This window comes from Notechis scutatus, chromosome 1 (genome assembly GCF_049901735.1).
Source record: "Notechis scutatus isolate UNSWTSFEM ecotype Mainland chromosome 1, rNotScu1.2, whole genome shotgun sequence".
NCBI classification, from domain to species: domain Eukaryota; kingdom Metazoa; phylum Chordata; class Lepidosauria; order Squamata; family Elapidae; genus Notechis; species Notechis scutatus.
In genome coordinates, this window is record NC_142009.1 from 325,560,886 (window position 1) to 325,585,230 (window position 24,345).

General features: G+C 42.2%; 1 protein-coding gene across 1 annotated transcript; it reads left to right on the forward strand.

The window, feature by feature from the left end:
- The first annotated feature begins 102 nt into the window (after positions 1-102).
- On the forward strand, positions 103-19,978 carry CACTIN (cactin, spliceosome C complex subunit). The gene is made up of 12 exons (XM_026671001.2): positions 103-223; positions 1,285-1,488; positions 1,574-1,834; positions 3,946-4,435; positions 5,249-5,344; positions 6,620-6,765; positions 9,460-9,622; positions 11,153-11,267; positions 13,302-13,494; positions 14,342-14,479; positions 16,679-16,950; positions 19,082-19,978. Exons 3-12 carry the CDS (start codon positions 1,638-1,640, stop codon positions 19,570-19,572), a joined length of 2,301 nt encoding a protein of 766 aa, XP_026526786.2. The 5' UTR covers positions 103-223; positions 1,285-1,488; positions 1,574-1,637; the 3' UTR covers positions 19,573-19,978.
- The last annotated feature ends 4,367 nt before the right edge of the window (positions 19,979-24,345 follow it).

A 24,345-nucleotide genomic window follows, 5' to 3' on the forward strand; every position in this document is an offset into this window, starting at 1 on the left:
TCAAAATCCGATGCTTGGCAAAGTGGCACGTATTTATGCTGGTTGCAGTGTCCTGTGATCACCTTTTGTGATCTTCTGACAAGCAAAGTCAATAGAGAAGCCAGTCACTGTTACTAACTTAACAATTGCAGTAGTTCCCTTAACAACTGCTGTAAGAAAGATTATAAAATGGAGCAAAATTCACTTAACTGTCTTGCTTAGCAATAGACATGTTGGACTCAAGGTAAGTTATAGATTACCTGCATTATATAGTTAACAATAACCAAGTTTGCAATTGCAAAATCTTTGACCTGGGTAAGCATTCTGTGTTAGCCACCTGCACTCATTCAACGTGCTAAACTTGGTCACTATATTTGTGGCTTAGGATGTCACACAAACTGCCTCTTTGACTGATAGAGTTAAATATACTATGCAAACTCAAAAAACCCTGGATTTGTTCAGTCATGAGGCATGATGAACTGTGATGTGCAGGGGGTTGGACTAGAATGCCTTCAAGATCCCCTCCAGCTCTATTCTGATTCTGATTCACTGATTGATTGATTGATTGATTGATTGACTGATTGATTGTGGAGACTTCAATTAAGAAAATGAGTCTGGAGACTAAACAGTATGATGAACGATTGAGGAAATTAGATATGTCCAGTCTAAGGAAGAAAAGGACAATGGATAGCAGTCTTCCAGTATTTGAGGGGCTGTCACAGAGAACAGGGGATAGATCTACTCTCCAAAGAACAAGAAGCAATGGATGGAAGGAAGATCATTAAAGAGAGATCTAATCTAGAATTAAGGAAAAACCTCCTGTCAGTGAGAACTATTAATCAATGGAATAGCTTACCTCCAGTTGTTGTAGATTGGGGTCTCCAAACTTGGCAAGTTTAAGTCTTGTGGACTTCAACTCCCAGAATTCCTCCTCCTGCCATGTTAGCTCAGGAATTCTGGGAGCTGAAGTCCACAAGTCTTAAAGTTGCCAAATTTGAAGACCCTTGTTATAGATGCTCCATTACTGGAGGTTTTCATGAATAGACTGAACAGCTTTTTGTCCAGAATGGCATAGTCTCCTATAGAGAGAGCAGGGTGTTGGACTGGAAGACTTCCAACCCTATTATTCTATATGTTCTAAGAAAGCTCTGTCTGATTGAAAATGCTTGTTTCTCCCTAATCTGTTTAATGTGAGTAATGCATACTCTTCATATATCAGTCCCAGGACAATAATAGTGACTTTTGCAAAGCTATCTGCAACCAAAAGTTCATCCTTTCTTTTACATCATCCTTTCTCTTCTCCAGATGCTACAAGAATTCAGTGCCAGTGGCCTCAATAATGATGTTTGTTTGTAATAATGACGTTTGTTTAAATGTTGGAGTTCATCTGAAAAGAGACACCTGGTATACGATCTCCTGCTTGAGCAGGGGGTTGGACTAGAAGACCTCCAAGGTCCCTTTCAACTCTGTTAGTCTGTTAAATCGGCGTGATTGAGAACCGAGAAAGAGGTATCTAACACGTTGCCTTAACGGTTACTGATCTTTTTTTTTCTCGCCACGGGCATCGTTTTTCACATCCCCCCTTTCTCTCTAGAAAGAAAACCAGCAAAAATTACGGTCCCAAATTGAACTAGGGTCGAACTCGATCAGGCATTGCAATGGGCACCCTTCATCGCGACCAGAGAAAAGAAAGACCTCTCCGAGAAGTAGGAAGTACCCGTGGGGCCAGGCCTCGAGTGGCCATGGGGTCCAGATCTAGGTCTCGATCTAGAGAACGGCGTCGGCGGAGAAGTCGGTCTAGGTCTGGAGAGCGAGAAAGTCGGGGGAGGAGGAGGAGAAGAAATCGGGAAGGGAGGTGAGACGAACGAATGCAGCTCCGAGATTTATGATCATAGAGTTCGGGATCATAGAGTTACTCGGTAGTAGAAAGACGTTAGGAATAAGCTCCTGCTGGGTGTTTTTTCCCTAGAGCAGGGCTCTCCAACCTTGGCAACTTTAAGACTTGTGGACTTCAAATCCCAGAATTCCTCAAAAGCTGGCTGAGGAATTCTGGGAGTTGAAATCCACAAATCTTAAAGTTGCCAAGGTTGGAGAGCCCTGCTCTAGAGTGAATGGCTTACATTTGGGGAGTTGGACTCTGCTGAGAGTTTACCAGTCAGGATTTAAAGCCCTGTTTCCTATCCTGTGAAATTTGGATAAGCAGTGGAGCAGTTCTTTTTAAGGGTAATGACTGGGGAGCAAGTCCCTCTGCTTACATTGAGATAACTTTGAAGGCAGCAGAGCTTTTTGAAGTAGCAAGAATCTGCTGTCTCCCATCCCCAGCATTCTTGGGAGTGAAAATACGAAACTCCATATTTAGAATAAAATAGATTAGAATTCTTTATTGGCCAACTGTGACTGGACACACAAGGAATTTGTCTTGGTACAAATGTTCTCGGTGGACATAAAAGAAAAGATACAATCATCAAGAGTCAATAATTATAAGGTACAACACTTAATAGTTATAGGGTACAATAAGCAGTCAAATCATACTAGGAAACAGTCAATAACAGTCGTAAGGATACAAGCGACAAAGTTACAGTCATGGTAGAGCTCCATAAGTTCTACCTTTAGGCCAGGGCTTTTTCAATCTTGGCAACTTTAAGAATTCTGGGAGTTGAAGTCCACGCATCTTAAACTTGCCAAAGTTGAGAAACAACGTGCTAGAAAACTCACGTCTTAATATTAAGACAACTCAATTGTCTTAATAACAATAACAGTACCCACTGTTGTTACTGTGACACTATCCATGTATGTGATTTTTAAGAAATAGAATGTAGAATGTAATACGATACAGGTAATTTTCATTTAGCAATCCCGATTGGTACCAGCAACATTGTTGTTAAGCAAAGCAGTTACTAAATGAAAATGCAACTGTGCTTAAGATCTTCCACTTTATGGATACACAAAAGTTGAAAATGCAAGAATTGGTTGTAAAGTTACCTTTTCCTCACCATTGTAACTGTACATGAGATAGTTGCTAATTGAGGACTATCTGTATAACCAAGCTTTTTTTTCCACTGGACTCTTACAGGATATTTATCTTCATTACACTATATTAATAGAGCATGAGTCGATTTTGTTGCATGAATTAGATAACAAAAAGAGCAAAGGGAAGTGGAAGCTTAATAAATTAAAAGCATATATAAGCAGTTATACATATTTTGGATTATTTTCAGAACAATCGGATCTGGGGAATAAGTGATTGGAATCCCATTTCACTATAAACCACTTGCCACAAAGAGAAAAAGCTCTTTGAGAAGTGCTCAGCATCTCATTGTAATCAGGATTTAATGGACTCCCTTGTTTCCCTATGACAAACAAAAGAAAAAGCAGATAATTTGCTGAAATTGATTCTCATGTCAACCTTAAGGGGCCATATGAAAAAAGCCAGGGAGATAATAAATTGAAATTATAGATAATAGATTGAAAGGTATCAGTATTTTCAGTTCAAATCTCCAGATGGTGCTTAATTGTTTTACCCTAAGTTTTGTGAATATAAATTTGGAGCCAGTTCAACAGAATTTTTGGCAATTCAGGTTGGTGGGAGTAATGTATTGATGAATGCTGATTTAGCTGACCCAATTAGCTCCTTAAGATGAATGCAGAAATGTAGATATATAACAAGAGTGGGGAACATTTGGGTGCCAGAGGCTGCTCTTAACAGTTTTGAGGGACTGAAGGCTGCAAAGTGCATGTGATTGCATCACAAAAGAGCAAAGAGTAGTATGGGGGAGGATTTTATTTGTTTAATTGTGGCATGCCTATTTTAAAACTTAGAATGCAATTTTCCTCTTTTCCTATCACAAAACATTTTTGGGTTGCAACAGTTGTGCTCAGAGGAGGCTGTAAGGACCACAGAGACAGGTAATGGGTAAGACTGTTTCTTACCCATTTTAAACTAACACCAGAGCTTTTCTTTTTAAGCTCAGAGGAAGAGAACCAGAAATGGGGAAAGAAAAAAGAAAAAAGCAGGGACCAACATCACAAGAGGCACAAGCGGCACTCTTCACGTCACTGGGAACGGTCCTCCAACTCGGATTCCTCTTCAGAAAAAAGGGGCCATAAAAGTGAGAGGAAGGGGAAGAAGTACCGAAAGCGTTCTGAATCCAGGTCCTCAGTGTCTTCCATGACATCTCCGTCACCTTCCCGCTCACAGGGCTCCAAGGGTGACTTAGGTGAGGAGCTAAGCCTCCAGGAACGCTTAAAGTTGAAAGAAGACCAAAAAAACCAAAAGGAGTTGATGAAGGCTCTTGAAACCCCTGAAGAGAAACGGGCCCGACGTCTAGCCAAGAAGGAGGCCAAGGAACGGAAAAAACGGGAGAAGATGGGATGGGGAGAAGAGTATATGGGTTACACCAATACTGACAACCCTTTTGGTGACAACAACTTGCTAGGGGCTTTCATCTGGAGCAAGGTAAGTCCTGAATTCATGTCTACAATCCAAGACGGGTGGTGCAGGGTAACAGTAAAACATCTCGAGAGAATCACCTCTTTAAAGTGCACTTGCTTGCTCATAATCTAATCCAGGAGTCCCCAAACTTGGCAACTTTAAGACTTATGGACTTCAGCTCCCAGAATTCTCCAGCCAGCTATGCTATGCTGGCTGGAGAATTCTGGGAGTTGAAGTCCATAAGTCTTAAAGTTGCCAAGTTTGGAGACCTCTGATCTAATCAAACCTTCAGGATTGTTAGGAAAGCTGTGTAGTGAGAGGTGAAAATTAGAAAGACAGATAGACCGACCTTCCTCCTTGAGCAGTCTTCCTCAGCCTGATGCTCTTCCAAAGTGTTATATTTCAGTTCCCATAATCCATCATAATCCATGAATCACAGCCATAATCCCTATGATGATGGAAATTAGTATGGGAGTATTCCAGAAGAAATAGATGAAATTAGTTGCTGGGAACATGAAAGGGTTAGACAGATCTAAAGTATATGTTTGGGGCAAATCTGAAGGCAATTATTTTACCCAAGTAGACTGAGTTCTTTTATCTGGTGCAAAGAATGTGCACATAATCTCAAAATGTTTATTCAAATCCTTTATGAAAATTACAGATTCACTATATTCACTATAGTTTTCATAAATCCACATAGACCACATCATTTAAAATGTTGTTTCTTACACCACATCATTTAAAATGTTGTGGGCTGTTGCAATTTAAGTGAAAATGTTTCTGTAAAATTTTTGGTTGGCTTTATTTAGGGTTTGGTGGGTTATATTTATTTTTTAGGCTTTGGAAAAAAAGGGAATTGGACACTTGGAGGAAAAAGAACTAAAAGATCGGAACAAGCGGATCCAAGAAGAAAATCGCCTTGAATTGCAAAAGGTAAGAATCCAAATAAAATAGATGGAGGGAATCCTTTGAGTTTCGCACTGCTGTTTTAATACGGAAGCAGTTGTTTAATTCCAAGATGTAAACTTGCAAAGTATGATGAGGAACTGAGTCTAATGTTTGGGCGCAAAGTTATTCTTTGATATTGAAGATCATTCAGATGGCAGACTAGTTCTTGTTAGGAATGTAAGTCACCTAACAGTTATTTGGGTTGGAAATATATAAACTAGGATAGACATTTTAATACTATGTCTTTAAGAGAATGCTAAACTGTAATTGGGTGTGTTTTCTCAAATGGCCATAAGATGGAGCCAGAAACCTGGATTGTTTAGTCTCAGAAGAGAGTGTGAGTCTCTGTTTCCTTCTGTTGGAGAGTATTGCCTTCCTTCTAATGACTGTTACTGATCGTTGATGTAAGTCTGTTACTGAACTGTTTTTGATACTGGACTTTAATATTTGGATTATCCCTGAACTGACTGATTTACCTGTGAATGACTTGGACTGCTTATCTTGGACTGTGCTTAAACGTTTATTGGAAGTAAAAACCTACATTTACTGTACAGTCTATCTGTGTGCTGTGTGTGTATTATTCAACATTACTCTCACTATGTCTCCCTGTATGCGCTCATTCTCCTAACGGGGAATTACCTCAACAGTTCTGAATTTAAGATACCACATTTCTTAAGACATACATTTTCATACAAAATGGTCCAGGAGTGATATCCAAGACAAAGTATATATTCTTTTCTAATCGGATCAGTGTTTCTCTTATCTGGACAAATTCAAGATGTCTGCCTTTTAGCCATTGCAGAGAATTCTGAGAGCTGAAGTCCTGATTGAGAAATGCTGAAACAGTTAGGGACCTAGGGAAATGCAGATACTTCTTCTCTATAAAAATTTCCATTAGGGAAAATTTTCAGCAACAGCAGTGGTTGAACAAAAGAAGCTGTGTTGTACAGAATAAAACTGCCATTTTGCCAAACTCAACCTAAATGATTCGTGACACCAACCCTTCCAGTTTCTAACACGCATGCACGCGCAAATACCAGATGGCCGGCATGTGCATGTGCATTAGAAACTGGCCGGCCAGCTGGTCTTCATGCGTGCATGTGCATTAGAAGCTGAAAGACCAGGTGGTCGGTGCGCATGCATACGCCGGGAGCTTAACCACTACTGACCTACAAGATCCCTTTGAACTCTGTTAATCTGTGAAATGAGTGCCCATGTGTTGTACACATCTGTTAATCCCTCCCTTCCCACGTATACCAGGTGAAGCAGCTCCGCTTGGAGCGGGAGAGGGAAAAAGCCATGAGGGAGCAAGAGCTGGAGATGCTGCAGCGGGAGAAAGAGGCGGAGCATTTCAAGACATGGGAGGAGCAAGAGGACAATTTCCATCTTCAGCAAGCCAAGCTACGGTAAATGGGAACAATGGATGGAACCTAGGTCTTCAGGGGAGGGAGCAATTAAGTTCCCAAATATAACAGAATAGTAATATCGTTTCTTGAATTTACTAGTCCACAGAATAATTCTCAGATCTGATTCTGCCATTATGTTTCTTTGGAGTCCAAGGAAGGCAAAAACCTTCCAATATGATTGGATGAAGAGCAGGGAAGAATTGACAGCTTAATGGTGAAACATCTAGTTTGGAATTTTTGGGTCCTTCAACTGCTAGGATTTTGGGAAATGGTTTCCTTTAGTCAAGAGAACTCCACAGTACTGGATTAGATGGATCAGGAGCTTGACTTTAGCTTCCCATCATATTTTCCATCAAGTCCAGCTTTGTAATCATGTTTACAATCATAGGAACTCTTTGAAAGAGTCGCTGACTAATCTTACTGAGGACCTAGGTATTACACATATAGTATTACAATTAATATTGAATTTACAACGTTAATGGAAACTGCCCATTATGGTTGTAAGTCCACAAGGATGTAAAATGGATCACCCATGTGACCAACCTGGTTTTAGGTCCTTTTTCTTGTGGCTGCTGTTTAATGACCACCACACTCATCAAGCAAACCCATTGTTTGCTATGGGCCAGTTTTGCTGAAAACAGGAAGTAAATTCTGATTGTTAGCAAAAATGTTGTAAAACATGCTCATGTGACCATGGGTCACCCCAAACAGCAATAAATGCAGGCTGGTTGCTGAGCACCTGACATGTGGTCATATGGCCATGGAGAGGGGTGGCTGTCAGTGCTTTGAACCAGGTTGTAAGTACCTTGGGAGCGGGTGTCTGTTGTAAGTGACCGGTCAGTTGTTAAGTGACCGGTGATAAGTCGAGGACTATCTGTAGGTATACTGTACAATAATATATAATTGTATTAGATAATATTTACTGTGTTAAATGTCCTGATACATAGGCTATTTGATCTCAGCATCAAATATTGTCCCATCCTCTGATGTTGCACAAATTGGTAGCACCTAAGTGGCTTTTGCCAACGAATGGAATGGAACGGAACGGAACAGAACAGAACAGAACAATTCTTTATTGGCCAAGCGTGATTGGACACACAAGGAATTTGTCTTTGGTGCATATGCTCTCAGTGTACATGAGAAAAAATAAAATACATTCATCAAGAATCATAAGATACAACACTCAGTGATAATCATTGGCAATCAAATCATACATAGGTTACTAATACACAATCAAAACATGCTAGGAAAACAAATAAAACGATATAAATTGTAAAGATACAAGCAACACGGTTATAGTCATAAGTGGGAAGCGAGAGGTAATAGGAAGGATGAGATGAATAATAGTAATACAGTCTTACTAAGTAGTTTGACAGTGTTGTGGGAAGTCATGATGTCTCTGGAAAAAGAAAAATATCAGCCTGAAAAATGAAGATTTAAGTATTCACTAAACTGTTAGGGCAGTTTTACTTTGTGCAGCAGAAATATGGACACCATTTGCTTAGGATCAAGAGGAAATGGAGGCATCTGAGATGAGATCTTTCTGGACAACCCTGTCACCCTCTTAAGCGATTGATGGAATGAAGACCCTTGATAGGCAGATAGGCAGTTAACAACCCCTAGTTAAAAATAAGAACCAGCAATCATGCCTTTGTTGGTCTGGACATTTCTCTAGGATGGATATAGCATGCCTGTTTAGGTAACTATAGAAACTGATGTCCATCTAAATGGAAGGTATTTTTTTTAACTATTCCCCCTCCCGCAATTCTTCAATTAGCCAAATAAACTGAAGCACATGGTTACAGTTTAATGTCACTAATGCTGACATTAATGCCGTATCTACTCAGGATAGAGAACTCTGCAAGGGGTACCTCCATGACTGCCACGCAGCTCCATTAGGGATATGTTATAATTTGTGGTCTTATCCCGCCAGCCCTGGAGAATCTGAAAGGATGAATGAATCCTGCTGTCTGCCTGCAGTGATAACTTTGAATACTTGGTACCAGAAACTATATTCAGAATTAAGACAGAGTTGCCTTTCCCCGCAAGGGCATTTTGTCTGTTGCACCAAAGTTGTCTGCTCTGATCAGCAGTGTGTTTCTGGAGGGTAGCCAAGAAAATCCCTTTCTTTGGAGATGTCCGGGATCTAACTTTGGATACCCCACCAGATGTAGGCTGCTGGGCATTCAGAGGGGTTCAGGAGACCTTCTAGCTAAGATTCTGTGCAATTCGGAGAACCCCCAAATCCCACTTCTGGCTGGCCCTGCCCACCCCTCCCCTCCCAGGAGTCCCCATGCAGTCCATTTTGGATGCAGGGAAGTGCAGGGCGCATGTGGAGGCTCGGGGAGGGCAAAAAACGGGCCTTCCGGAAATCGGGAAGGCTGGAAATGGACCCATTTCCGGCTTCCAGAGAGCATCCGGAGGCCAGGGAGGTCGTTTTCGTCCTCTCGGAGGCTTGAGGAAAGCCTCTGGAGCCTGGGGAGGGCAAAAATGAACCCCCCCACACACCATGGTGCAGGAGGCCAACTAGGCCACGCCCACCCAGCAACCAGGCAGAGAAGCCATTGCTAAAATTGTTGAAGCTCACCCTTGGATGTAGAGTTACTGAACCCTTCCCAAAAGGGTTCCCCGAAGCCTTTATCCTGGCCTGCATTGCTCTTAACCCTTTTCTTCTGGATATCCCTTTTCTGGCAGCTCCAAAATCCGGATCCGAGATGGGCGGGCCAAGCCAATTGATCTCCTGGCAAAATACATCAGTGCTGAAGACGATGACTTGGCAGTGGAGATGCATGAACCGTACACATTTCTAAATGGACTCACTGTCTCCGACATGGAAGATCTACTAGAAGACATCCAGGTATCCAGCCGATGGTGTCTGTCCTGTTCTCTCAGGAGGAAGAGAAGGCTCTTCCCGACCCTGATTCAAAGTTCATCTAGTTCAGCCTTCCTCGGCTTGGTGGCTTGCAAATATACCCTGTTTCCCCCAAAATACGACCTACCCTGAAAGTAAGTCCTAGCTTGATTTTTACACGTGCGCCCAAAATAAGCCCTAATTAAGACCCCCGCCCACTTCAGGGTGCATGGGTAAAAATTAGGCTAGGGTGGGGATGGGGTGGTGGTGGAGCTGCCCTAATACTTACCCTTGGACAGTTGTAGCCAGGCCCCGACATCTGCCTCAACGGCCCATTTCTTCTGCAGCCGGAAAGGCTGGCGAGCCTTCCTAAAGGCCTCTAGCTGTTAACGAAGCTCCGGATCAATACAGAGCTCTGTTATTGGCTGCAGAGGCCTTCAGGAAAGCTTTGCCGGCTGCAGAAGAAGAAGTTCCTGAAGGCCTCTCACAGCAAAATGGAGACCGAGGTTAGTCAGTGGATGACCTACCCCCAAAATAAGACCTGCTGGCTTTTGAGTGACCAAAATATATATAAGACAGGGTCTTATTTTTAGGAAAACGTGTGTTAAGGCTCAAATGCCCAGCCATCTGGAAGATAACAGGTAGTCTTCGACTTATTACCATAATGGAGTTTGTCCGTTACGGTCGTGAGATATGACAGTGGTCAAGTGGGTCACCCATGTCACCAATCTGATTTTGTCACCTTTTTTTTGAAGTCATTAAGTGAACCCATTGTTCACTATGAGCTGGTTTTGCCAAAAACAGGAAATAGAGGCTGCTTTTCATCAAAAATGCCGTAAGTGATAGTGGCATAACCATGGAATGCTGCACGCGGTTGTGAATGCAGACCTGTTGCTGAATGGCTGATGTAGTCATGTGATCATGGGGGTGTGGCCATTGGAACTTTGGAACCAGGTTATCAAGGACTTGGGGGGGGGCTGTCCTAAGTTTGAATGGAAGCCAAGTGGGTGGTCGTAAGTCAAGGACTACATGTACCAGGCTGGAGGAGGCTGGGCTAGTTAACAATTGCAATTTAATACAACTATGTAACTTGTACTTAAAACAGTTTGTTTAGTCCAGATGATTATAAACAAAAGGAAAGAATGCATGCATATTATTTTCAAGAAGCTATTTTGCTATAGTATTTTCTAGTTTCTTCTCTTTGCTTTTCTTTCTTTTTTCAAATTTAATTTGCTTTCAAATACTATGTCGTCTTCCCCCCCCCCCACCCAATTTTCTTCTCCCCATTTGGCAAGAGAAAACAAATTAAGTAACTTTTGCAGCTATGCCTACTGTTCCTGTTATGATAACATCCATACCTCCCTCAGTTCAAATTTCAAAAAGAGATAACAGTTGAAAATAAGCATTGTAGCTGTTTTCTTTCTTTCATACTTTCCTTTCTTTCTTTCTCTCTTTCCTTTCTCTCTTTCCTTCTTTTCTCTCATTCCTTCCTTCCTTGCTTATCCCTCTTCTCATCTCTTTTCCCTCTTGTTTCAGGTTTACATGGAGCTGGAGCAAGGGAAGAATGTGGATTTCTGGAGAGACATGACTATCATCACTGAAGATGAAATAGCCAAACTCCGGAAACTGGAGGCTTCTGGGAAAGGACCAGGTAGGGGCAGAAAATAAAAATTAGTACTCCATTAATTCCAGCCAAAAATAGTTCCTTACTCACTGCTGGTTTTCAGCAAAATAGGGTATTTTTCCATTTTCTGAAGATATTTGATATTACCCATTCCACTGAACTCTAGTTCCTCTTCATATTCTCATCAATACCTACTTATTTATTTATATATTTGTTTGTTTAATCAAATTTAGACACCACCCATCTCACTGTCCAAATGACTCTGGGCATTTTTACAGATAAAAACCATATAAAAGGAATACAATTCAAAACAGAATTAATTTACTCCTTTCCCCAGGCCTGGCCACCTGAGGAATTTCACACTGACAACTAATTGCATTTCCAAGACTTTTTTGGAAGGATCATACTTGGCAGATGTTGTTTCCAACAGAGATCAGGGTGACCAGGGTCTTCATCATTCCTACATCGTACCTCATCGATAGATCTCTTCTTTGCTTCTTAAAGCATCTTCTTCCTCTTCTAGATTGGGCACAGCATCATAGATACCACCAGCAGTATGACTTTTATTTGTTCCTCTGTTTTGATCAGGCACTCTTCACATAATTGCCAAGTTCATTTCCTTGAGTAGCTGAGCAGATGTGGATATTTTAATGTGGGGCAGATTTTCTTTTCTGTTACTTCTATTCATTATGTTTTGATTGGGTGAATTATCCTACTTCTTGTGGTTCGCCTGCAGCCTGTGCAGACGGCAGCGGAGTTGGAGAGCGAGGAAGAAAGGGGACCAGTCAGGGAGTCTGGAGAGGACTTGGACAAGGGTCCTGCATCCGATGCAGGGATGGGGCCAGGACTGTCTGAGAGTGGGGTGCTGCCTTTGGAGCAGGGGTCCCCAACCGCCGGTCGGCGGACCGGTACCGGGCCGCGGAACAAGCCTTACCGGGCCGCTGGTTGCTGGGCGCCGCCATCTTTTTTTGGTAAAAAAGTGCTTCCGGTGAGCTTTTCCGGTAGAAAGCTCACCGGAAGCACTTTTTCATCAAAAAGATGGCGGCGCTACTCGTGAGCTTTTCCGGGTAGAAAGCCATTTCTACCCGAAAAAGCTCACCGGAAGCGCTGTGCCGCCATCTTTTTCGTCAAAAGATGGCGGCGCCCAGTTGATGCCAGTGCCGGGCCGCGGCGCCCAGCTGATGCCGGTACCGGGCCGCGGTTGGGGATCACTGCTTTGGAGTCTTCAGAGTCTGGCAGCAGTGAAACAGATGACCCAGGGGAGCCTGTTCCCAGTGCGCGTGTGCGCAGAGCTGCTAGAAGGCAAGAGCCGCTGAAGCAGAAGGGGCGACTCGGGAGTAAGGCTGGGAGATGATTGCCCCTCCCATAAGGGATAAAAGTCAGACTTCAGTGACAAAAGCTTTGCAGGCAGCACAGTAGTTTGATAGATTCCGAGTCCTCCTTGAAGCTCTGGTTGTTTTTTTCTGGTATTTCGGTTGGTTTCTGTTATAATTGGATACTTCTGTTTTTGGCAACATTCCACAGCACTGAAAGCTGTGTGCTTATCTTGGGGAAACTGTTTATAATCAGTTCTGGCTGGGAATGGAAGCAATTCCCAGCGTTGCAATTAAATAGGTTTTGCTTTTAAAACAAGTTTGATATTAACTACGTTTGATGAAGCCTGGGTCAGAACACTACTAGTGTTGAACGTTGGATCCTAGAATTCCCTGCCATGTAGATAAGGATTCTGGGAATTGAAGTCCAGTACTGTTGTGGGCACTGAGCTGAAGACGACTGCCTTAGAATCTAGGCACTTTTGCTGTATTATAATGGAAAATGTCAAGAAATATGGCTTGCTATTTCTTTGAATAGATTTAATGCAGTTAAAATGAATATCTGATCACCCCGTCCACAAATATCCTTTCCAAATGTCCTATAAAAAAGACATCCTGTCCTATTTATCTGAGATCGAGACAAACTATTCCTGGTCACTGGAGACAATTGTCTCCATGTCCTCTTCTGGCCTGTGGATTCAAGGAGTATCTTTCTCCAATTGTATATTCCTCTTTTTCTGTCTTGCAGGAGAGCGCCGTGAAGGGGTGAATGCCTCAGTCAGTTCTGATGTACAAACTGTCTTCAAGGGGAAGACCTACAACCAGTTGCAAGTGATCTATCAAGGTATCGAGGGCAAGATCCTGGCTGGGGGACCCAACTTGGACATTGGTTACTGGGAGAGCCTGCTCCAGCAGCTAAAGGCATACATGGCACGGGCCAGGTAAATATGCACGTATCTGATTTATATCCATCTCCAGCCAGACGAGGACTCGGTGGTTTATACCAAGCTGCTTCCATTAACAATGAGACAAGACTTTCCCAAATGACTGGACCAAACCAGACTGGCTAGCATCCTGGCTGTCTGGCTTTGGTGGAAAGAATTGGCCTTAACAACTGCCCTTAGCTGGTCGCAGAAAGCTAAGCATCATCAGACAGGGGTAGTGCTCCCTCTGGGGACCACCATGAAATCAGATCTGGAAAATTGAATACATGTCCCAAAAGAAAGCATTGGCCAACCCCATCCATGTAGCCACCAGGAAAAATACATGGATTTATCCATGTTGTCTTCAGGAATATAAGCTTAGTTCAAAAGAGACTTTTAAATCCAACTGGAAGGTGCAGGTTGGAGATGGAGAGGTACCTCTCAAGATTAACTAAAGAGGCCATTTTAGTGGGTTTGATATATTTTTAAAGCATTCATTGTATCGGGAACAGCCACAGAGGAGCTTAACCATATTGGGCTTATAAATGTGGGGATAGAAAGGAGGAGAATGATGACATTAGAAAGGGGCATATTGCCAAAGAATAGTGAATATCGGTGCAAAATTTTAAGAGGGCTGTCCCAGTACTATGCCGATCACCTGAGCATCTTTGACGTATGGCCCTTATTCAGGAAGTTGGAATCAGATTGAATAGATTGGAAGGAGCAAGAGGTTTAGCTGTCATTTCCTGCTACAGTCTCTCTCTCTCTCCCTCCCTCCCTCTCACTCCCTCCCTCCCTCTCACACACACACATGTATACCTGGCCACAGGAACTAATACTATGTTCTCTCCCTCCTGGGTTACAGGCTGCGAGAACGTCATCAGGATGTCCTGCGCCAGAAGCTGTACAAGCTGAAACAAGAACAAGGTGTGGAAAGTGAACCCCTTTTCCCCATCATCAAAAAAGAGTCGCCATCCCCAGAAGCTGCCAGTAGCAGTCACAGGTAAGTATGGTTGGGATGCTGTTACCTGCTTCCTTCGTCCTTAACACTTAAGGTTTTCATTCCTGTGAAATGTGTAGCTGCTCCTATGTGGCATAAATAGCATTATCATTACCAGAGCAGCATTATCCTTCCTATGCAAGGAGAAGCTTTGCTGTTTTATATATTCTTCGTATGTTGCTCAATCTGGGCTCCCTCCAGATACATGGACTTCAGCTCCCAAGATTCCCTGTGGCCATTACTGAGAGTTCTGGGAGTTGAACTCATATATCTAGAGTTACCCAATTTGAGAAAAGCTGCCCTAGTAAGTGTATATTGTATTGTATTGTATTGTATTGTATTGTATTGTATTGTATTGTATTGTATTGTATTGATTAGATTGGACTGGACTGGACTGGACTGGACTGGACTGGACTGGACTGGAGTAGAGTAGAGTAGAGTAGAGTAGAGTAGAGTAGAGTAGAGTAGAGTAGAGTAGAATAATAACTATTGTCACTTTTTTTGGTAAAAGTTTTATTTGGGTTTTCACAAAACATAATACAAATAAAATATCTTTTTGAGAATAGCATGATTCCAGGTTATCACTTCTCCAACTGTTGTCACTTTGAATGTACACTAATTGGCATACATTAAAATGAAATTTCATTGCATATAGCTCTCAAGAGTCACCCCCTCCAACATACATATTTATTTGTTTATTGTTTGCTTGTTTATTAAATTCATATCTTGCCATCCAAAGCGACCCTATAGTAATATAGTAAAAATAGAAATATATAAAAACAACTCTACACATAAGAACAATTAAAATTATAATTTTAATTTTCTATAAATCTATAAGTCTGTAGATTTACAGGAGTAACTTACAGGTAGTCCTCGCTGAATGTTTATTGGTTCAAAGAGCCAACATTTCGACAGCAGTGAACAAAGAGGATTACAACCAGCCATCAAAGTTGTGGCCACTGCAGCAACCTTGCAGTCCTGGGTACAAAATCCAGGTCCACATTTATGGCCACCGTTTGGCTGCCTGCCTAGCTGTTGCTGCCAGCCGTGACCTGGCCCTGTCCACCACCATGTCCACAGCACTGTGTGCCACTGCTGTACCGTCCAGGGCCTTCTTTTGCACTGGTGCAGCTGGGGTTTCTCTGGTGTCCTGCCCAGAGCCTTTTCTCACAAAAGAAGCTTGGTGTGCAAAAGAAAGGCCCTTCTAACCGCTGCCTCCTTTTACGCACCGGGCTTCTTTCATGAAAGAAGGCTCTGACCGGAGCACCAGAGAAGCCCTTGTGCTGCACCGATACGAAAGGATAAGGCAGTGACGTGCAGTGTGATGTTCAGATCTGGGCAGTGGGAGCAACTGGTGGCAGTGAGAAGCCGGAGGGCCAAAAGGGCAGAGATTTCGGGAGGGACGAATAGGCAGGTAGGGGGAGTTCAAGAGGAGGCTGAGGTAAAAGAAGACATATTTTTGTCTTGATTGTAAAGCCATGATTGTTCCTTGTTAGAAAGGCAAAAGTTGGTTCTCAAAAGATTCATCATGATCCCATCAGAATATATGGCCTTTTGGAGCACCAGTGGGGAAGGCTGGTTCTTTTGTGATTTGTGGATATGGCTGGCTCAGGAATTCTGGGAGCTGAAGTCCACAAGCCATAAATGGGCCATCATTCCCCAACTCTGTTTTAGAGGATTACGTAAGCCAAAGTTAAACAGACCTGGTTCTTTGCCTGAAATTGATTACAGGTAGAGCCTATGGAGAATCTCAGTCTCATCCAGGTCATGGTTGTCCCAAAGGTGCTTTTTTTCAAGAGGCAACTGGAATTTCTGGTTTTTCTTTGAAGACGTTTCACATCCCATCCAAGAAGCTTCTTCAGCGCTCAGAACTGAAGAAGCTTCTTGGATGAGAAGCGAAACATCTTCAAAGGAATTACAGTTAGGGTGTTTCCCAACCTTGGAAAGTTGAAGGTGAATAGACTGTAACTCCCAGAATTCTTAGCAATGGCTGTGCTGGCTATGGAATTCTAGGAGTCGAAGCTCATATACCTAGAAATGGCCAACTGACAAAGTAGAGAGCTTGTTAATAGAAGGAGATTAAAAGCAAATGAAGGTTAGAACAATGAGTCAAGTCCAAAAGCTTTAGAGATCTTATGTCCTCAGTCGCCGCACTCTTTTTGCTTAAAAGCTGGTCTACCCTCTTCCCCATCTTCTACCCAGGCTAGAACCCGAGGAAATTGCCCCAGCACAGCCTGGTCCCTCCTCTGTGGAGCCTGGCACCGAACCGGAAGCTGAAGCCAAAGCTGAGGGAGACGGAGAAGCGGTGCTGATTGAGGAGGACCTAATTCAGCAGAGCCTGGATGACTACGATGCTGGCAAATACAGCCCCCGGCTGCTCACCTCCCACGAGCTCCCCTTTGACGCCCATGTGGTGGACGCAGACGAGGATCTCCAGCGCCTCCAGCTCTCCCGACAGCAGCTCCAAGTCACAGGTAAGGTGTCAGGATTCCGGCAGTTACCCTCCATTTAAATCATGAGTCTCAAGCCAAACTTCCAAAACTTCAAAAGGATTTATTGGGAGTTAACATGCCGGCACTGCCTGGGTGTAGCCAACTCTGAGACACATAATTCATTGTCACCCTTGACCCTGGTTTTCCCCCCACCCCCTGGGTGTATCGTAATTCATATTCTCCAATGGGACACATCCATAGCCAAGAGTCATCAATCATGCCCTCCAGTTAGAATTTTGTGTGGCAGAAACTTCAGTCACCTAGTTACTATCTTTGAAAACATTTATGGAATGCAGTTTCGGTTTTGCAACCTGCTGCACTCTTCCCCCCTCCCTTTCTGTTGGCAACTCTAAAAAGACCAGAGAAATATTTTATGAGTTGACATAAGGATGGCGGGAGACATCACCCGGCTTTCATGATGGCTGAGCATGTAACACAGTCAATGCGTACATGGCCCTGTACCTCAAAAGGAATTTATGTTCTGAAATGCAACCTGCAATAGCCTGGGGAAAGAAGGAAAGAGAGGAATAAATCTCCCATTTCCAAAATCCCCAGCCAGCCTATCCCCCTCAGCCCCATTTGAAATATCCTTTGAATATTAATTAATAAACCCTTGTCATTTGCGAGGCTGAGAAGCCATTTTTCCACTCCGTTGTCTGCCTTTTAATCTCTCTTATTCAATTCTTCATCTAGTCATTTTTCATAAGCAGTTTCCAACCCTAAATCTAGGTTGAGTTGACTTTTTCTTGACTCTAAAGAGAAACCGTTAGAGGTGAATAAGAGGTCAAAATGGATTCCTACATTCTTTAAAAAACAGTAAAAGTTCAAATTATGAGTTCAGGTAGTCCTTGACTTATGACCATAAAAGAGCCTAGAATTTCTGTCATAAATCATGACAGTCATTAGTTGAGGTAATATATGATGAAACTGATTTTATGATCTTTTTTATAGTGATTGTTAAGTGAGAATGCATTCCTATGGGGTTTTTTTTGTCAGAAAGTCATTGAAAAGGCCAGTTTCTGGCAAAAATAATAACTTATTATAATAATAACCATAAAGGTAAGCCAGTTGCCAAGCACCTGAAATACAATTGTTGTGCCGTGGTCAGAACTCCAGAACTGGTTCACAAATATATTTTAAGGATACCATCATAACTTCAAATGGTTTTTAAGTGACTTAAGTGAGGCCTACCTGTATTCCACTGCTACCAGAATCTTGGGTGGAAAAATTATAGAAAAACCTCTTGGTGGAGGTTTATCTTATTTGGGAAGTAAATATGATTAAAGAAAAATAGGTCGTACATTTTAAGGAGCCTCCTGCTACTTACATGCCAAACTTTTAAATATTAAAAAATAAGAAGGTAGACTTGGCCATCACTTCAAGTTTCTATCATTACTCAAACCTCTTCTCACCTTCCACATTTCAGGGCAATTGAAATCAAAATTTTAATTTAAAAAAAAGAGACTAGAAACCAGCTTGATTAGAAATCTGGCAGGCTATAAAATTGAACATGTATCTTGTAGTCTGCCAGTCCCCTAATCAAAAGTCTGCTTGATATTTTATTTATTTATTAGATTTGTGTGCTGTCCATCTCATCTAGAGGCAACATACTATGCTTATTGTGGTTGGGATAGAAGTTCAAATCAATATGAAATATTTATTAATATTAACATGAGCCGTGGTGGCGCAATGGTTAGAATGCAGTCCTGCAGGCTACTTCTGCTGACTGCCAGCTGCCAACAGTTCATCAGTTCAAGTCTCACCGGCTCAAGGTTGACTCAGCCTTCCATCCTTCCGAGGTCAGTAAAATGAGGACTCAGACTGTTGCGGGCAATAGGCTGATTCTGTAAACCGCTTAGAGAGGGCTGTAAAGCACTGTGGAGCGATATATGAGTCTAAGTGTTATTAGAGTTCAGCTATTTTAATGGTGGAATACAATGACAGCTTACTGCTTTAGAATCCCAAAGTGAAGGTATTTTCAGAGGTATTGGGGCCTTTTGTTCCTTCCCAGCCACAGGGGCTAAAAGATTGTAAAGATAAAACAGACAGTCAGGCATACTGTGGCCAGTCGTGCACAAGACCACATGCCAATCCCAGTGTTCTCCTCCTACAGGTGATGCCAGCGAGAGTGCTGAGGATATTTTTTTCCGCCGGGCCAAAGAAGGGATGGGGGCTGATGAGGCCCAATTCAGCGTGGAAATGCCGTTGACCGGCAAGGCCTACCTGTGGGCTGACAAATACCGTCCCCGTAAGCCACGTTTCTTCAACCGAGTGCACACCGGCTTTGAGTGGAACAAGTACAACCAGACCCACTACGATTTCGACAACCCTCCGCCCAAGATTGTGCAGGGCTACAAGTTTAATATCTTCTACCCGGACCTGATTGACAAACGTTCCACCCCAGAATACTTTCTGGAAGCTTGCCTGGACAACAAGGACTTCGCCACCCTGCGCTTCCACGCTGGACCTCCCTACGAAGACATCGCCTTCAAGATTGTCAACCGAGAGTGGGAATACTCTCACCGGCATGGCTTCCGCTGCCAGTTTGCCAACGGCATCTTCCAGCTCTGGTTCCACTTCAAGCGCTACCGTTACCGGCGCTGAAGAGGTGAACAAAAGTGGGCTGAATTTTATGAAGGGACAAACATGGATATGTGCAGGGAACTGTATCCTTGAACATGGACCAAAATGGTGGCTTTCACTATGGGAACATCAGGTTGGACAGTGTTGCTAACGTGTTAGAACTACCACTATCAGAAATCATCTTTTAAAAAAATGTTTCAGGGCTGCCCTGATGTTCACCAGCAATTCAACTCTGGGGGAATTCTCTCTCTCTGGCAGTAGATTTCCCTTTCCTCTGCTAGGCAGCGACATCTGAGATTGGTCAATTTAAAGTGTCTAATTGAGGTGGCTGATACCTTGATTGAGATGATCCTTGTTTTCTAGAATGTATAGATTTGGGAAGGTGGGAGAAGGTGTCCAACTATGATAAAGATTTTGATTACGTGCTGCTTGTTTGGTATTCTTTTACCCCAGTGTGGGACAACATAAAAGGGAAAAGACAGGTTTCCTAATCTAAAGAGGACTATAAGAAGACCCAGTCATGCAAGTATAGCCACAAATGGTCTTCTCCAGCTGTGCAGATTGTTCAGTGCTGATCAATAAACTAAGCTGAAGGACGCAGCCGCTAGTGGCAACTGATAATTTTCAAAGTGGATTAAATAAATGGTGACAAAAGGAAATCTTTCCATCAGTGGTAGAGATGTGGGAACGCTGTCGCTCAGGTGTTTTTCGAAAGGGGGTGGGAGTTGAATAACAAGGATGTTGTGAGGGGAGTGGGGCAAGCCACAGCGACAAGAAAATGGTAAACTGCGCAATCTGGTCATCACCCAAATGCCTCCATTACGTATTGGCCTCCTCACATTTGACCCAAGGCTTACTGCGTTGACATCATGAGACTTATATTTTGACCCCTACAGAAACCTGAGGAAGAGGAGGGGTGGAGCTTTTGTTCGCTCTTTAAATGTCCCATTTTACCACCTTTCTTGCCATAGTTGTTCAGTGAATCATCAGATCAGTGTTTCTTGAATTGTGGTCCTCCAAAACCTGTGGTACCTGTGATTGGATCCACTCTCATTCCACCAAAGCAGAGAATAATACAGGTGGTCCTTGATTTATAACCTCAATTGGACTGGAATTTCTGTTGCTAAGCAAAGCAGATTTAATTGAGTTGGGCCTGATTTTACAATTTTTTTTGCCATGGTTGTTAAGTGAATCACTGCAGTTAAATGAATCACAAGATTGTTATGTGAATCCAGGTTGTCAGAAGCTAGCCGGCAAGTTTACAAATCGTGATCAAATGACTTTGGGATGCTACAACCATGATAAATCCATGCCAAGTGCCCAAGTTTTGATCGCAAGAAGGTGGAACGTTGCAATGGTTGCAATTGCGAGGATCGATGGTAAGTGATTTTTTTCCAGAGCCATTGCACGTTCAGAAAGTTGCTGAAGAAATAGTTGTAAGTCAAGGACTAACTGTGTAAAGAGCTTTGTTTCATAAATAGATTTTGTGATTTCTTACAGACATGGCAGACTGGACTGCATCTATTTTTGGTTTCACTAGTACAGTGACCAGTTTGTAAAGCATTCAAACTACGCCAAGAATGTTCGAACAAGCAGAACAAATTTCCTCCAAGCATTAAAGCAGCCACAACTTCTGGAAAGTTTGGCACATTGTTCTACAGACCATCGCTAGCTGTCTTAACGTTGTGTGTGTGCAGACAACGCTTCCACCAACACCACTAGCAAGTGATGGTACTGTAAATACGCTGCACACACTTTCACAGATAACCTTTCTAGACAATTGCATCCACCTTTCCAGAGGAGATGGCTGCTTTAATGGTCTGAGAGGCGGGCATTGTTTGCATCAATGCACTTCACAATTGCCCCCTTAAATCCATTCCACACCCCTAGTAAATACTGCAAACTATCCCATACCAGAATAAAATCTTTGGTTCGTGCAGGCTAACATTTTCTCCTTTTCACCGCCAGCATCTCCTGTATCGCCAGGATCAGAGTCAAAATGGCTTGGCTGTTTGTGTAAGAGTGAACAAAACATCCATGTTTAGAAGCAACAAAGCTGAGTAACATTAGCTGCTTTACCTGAAAAGACTCAGTGTCTTCAGCTCTACATTTTTGCAGACCATTGTAGCAAAAAGAAGGTGTGGAATCAGCTATTTTTACTTTTGGCATAAAGCCATTCACCCCCACGTTTTGTATGCCCTGGTCTGCTTATTATCTTCTGCCATACACACACACACACACACACACACACACACACACACTGTTAATTGGGGCTGATATATGTGTGTAAAGGAACGGGAAGATGTTCAAGTAAGAAGACGGTGGCATTAAGGTAATCCTAAACAGAGAGTCACTCTGGTGTATTGGTTAAGGCAGCAAGCCAGAAACTGGAAGGTTGGGAATTCTATTCCCATCTTAGGCCTGTTAACCTTGGGCCAGTCATTCTCTCTCAGCTTAGAAAAAAAGGCAATGGCAAAACTTTCCAAAATCTTGCCACAAAAACTGCAGGGCAGGCAACCTCTAGGAGTTAGCACTGACTTGAGGGCATAATAACAGTGGCAACTTACTTAAATAAATTGATAGAGAATCTTTCCTTTTCCTCAGGAAGCTGAAGGAAATACCCAATATCTCTAACCAACATCCTGGTTAGAGAATTTTGAAAGGCGAATACAATCCGATTTATTCTTCGCTTCTGCTTGAATCGGTGCTAAAATTCTCTGGAATGGGGTTCAATACCCAGCCCATACTCTATCTTGCACTTCTTTTGAATTTCATTCGATCTCAATTTCTGAGTCAGTCTGAAGTTCACCAGGAGTTGTTGTTTTTTAACACAGAAAAAAGAAAGAATAGAGACCCATCAACTTCTCCTAGCAAACAAATGAGTAATTTGTTTCATAATTGCTTAATGGACTTATTGGAAGGAACTAAGCTCCAAATAGAATTCATGTCTGCTTTTATACATTTAAAAGATTTAAAACTCTTGATGAGGTAACAAGATCTAGAAGATGCTCTCACTTCATTCCCGTTAAACTTCTCCCATTTCTCAGCATTTCCTTTCCTTCAAATGCAGTTTAGTTGCCGCCAGCCTCTCTAGGGAGACTGAAGGGTTCATGGTCCTGGGTGAGGCACAAGTTACCCGTGGGACATTTTTGGGTTTCATTCTCCAGACGCACTTACATTTATTTTTCTATCCTTGTAGAATGCCACATTTTTAAGCGTTCATCCAGGTTCTTTTTTTTAAATGAGGGAATGGAATTCTACTCAATTCTAGCTGTGGTTTGGAGGTCATTTTATGGATTACGCTAACTCACCCCTTTCTATACTTAACTTTGTTCTATTTATTTATAATTGTTTCTTGAGCTTTCCTTTACAAAATAAACTAAATGGAAAGCAGAGAAGTTTGGCAACAGAAAATTCTATCAAATCACTAAAAAAAAAATACAATTCCAAATATGTGCTAAAACAAAGAATGGCATTTGTAATGCTATAAGAAATTTTATGTTATGTTGTTATTTTATTATTTTATATTTTATTTTACTTTATTATTTTATTTTATTATTTTATTTATCAAATTTTGAAACCACATCTCCCTCACAGAGAATACAAGTAATGGGGCTTATAAAACCAGACATATCTCTGGAAAGCAAAATCATAAAATTTATTTCACCTTTGTTATTTTGGCCATGTCAATCGATCAAACTCGTTGGAAAAGGCAGTTAAGAATCAGCGGTAAAAGGAAATGAGACACTCAAAAAACACAGTGGCTGGACAACATCAAAGCATAAGAAGGCAGAGCGTAAAAAGAAATGAAAGAAGTTGTACAAGATAGGAAACACTGCAGAAAACCAGTCCATAGAATCAGTGAGAATCGGACGCAATTGAACAAATATTATCAAGAATAATTGTGTTTTTATGTTTTGTGTGACACAGACAGACACAAACTACTTTTTAAAATAGAAATGGCTTCAAGTGCCCACATGCACATAAACCTACAGCAACCTGTGTAAATATTCAAAGCTATCAAACATTTTATTTTATCATTCTATTATTTTACTTTTGTTTCTACTCTTTTCATTTTTTCTTCCTTTTTCTTATTGTAAGCAGCCTAGAGTAGCCCTGTGGCAAATAGGTTGCAAATAAATTTAACAAATCAATAAATACACCCACATCCAAGCTGTGGTTTTTTGTTTTGCTCTTTTAGCTCTGTTGGGCTTACAGAGAACAAGGCAAGAGAGAAGGTGGGGAGGAAGGAAGGGAAGGAGAACCATCTATACTTCTCTGAACACATGAAGCTTTAGCAGATGTGCCCTCTGCTTCCGCCAGATAGGCAGCTAAATTTTCTCTTTGGAGAAGCAGGAAGCTGCTCTCAACATCAGCCCAGCATAACAGAATACAAAGTTGGGAGGGACTTTGGAGGTCTTCTAGTCCAACCCCCTGCTCAAGCCATTTTAGATAAATGGTTGTCCAGTCTCTTCTTTAAAACTTCCAATGTTGGAGCATTTACAACTTCTGGAGGCAAGTTGTTCCACTGATTAATTGTTCTGCCAGGAAATGTTTCCTTAGTTCTAAGTTGCTTCTCTCCTTGATTAGTTTCCACCCATTGCTTCTTGTCCCGCCCTCAGGTGCTTTGGAGAATAGCTTGACTCCCTTTTCTTTGTGGCAGCCCGAGATATTGTAACACTGCTATCATGTCACCCCTAGTCCTTCTTTTCACTAATAGGTTTAATATTAAGTTAGGTATAGGTTGTCAGGATGGTTGTAATAATTAGGTCCAAAAGGACTTTGAGAACACAT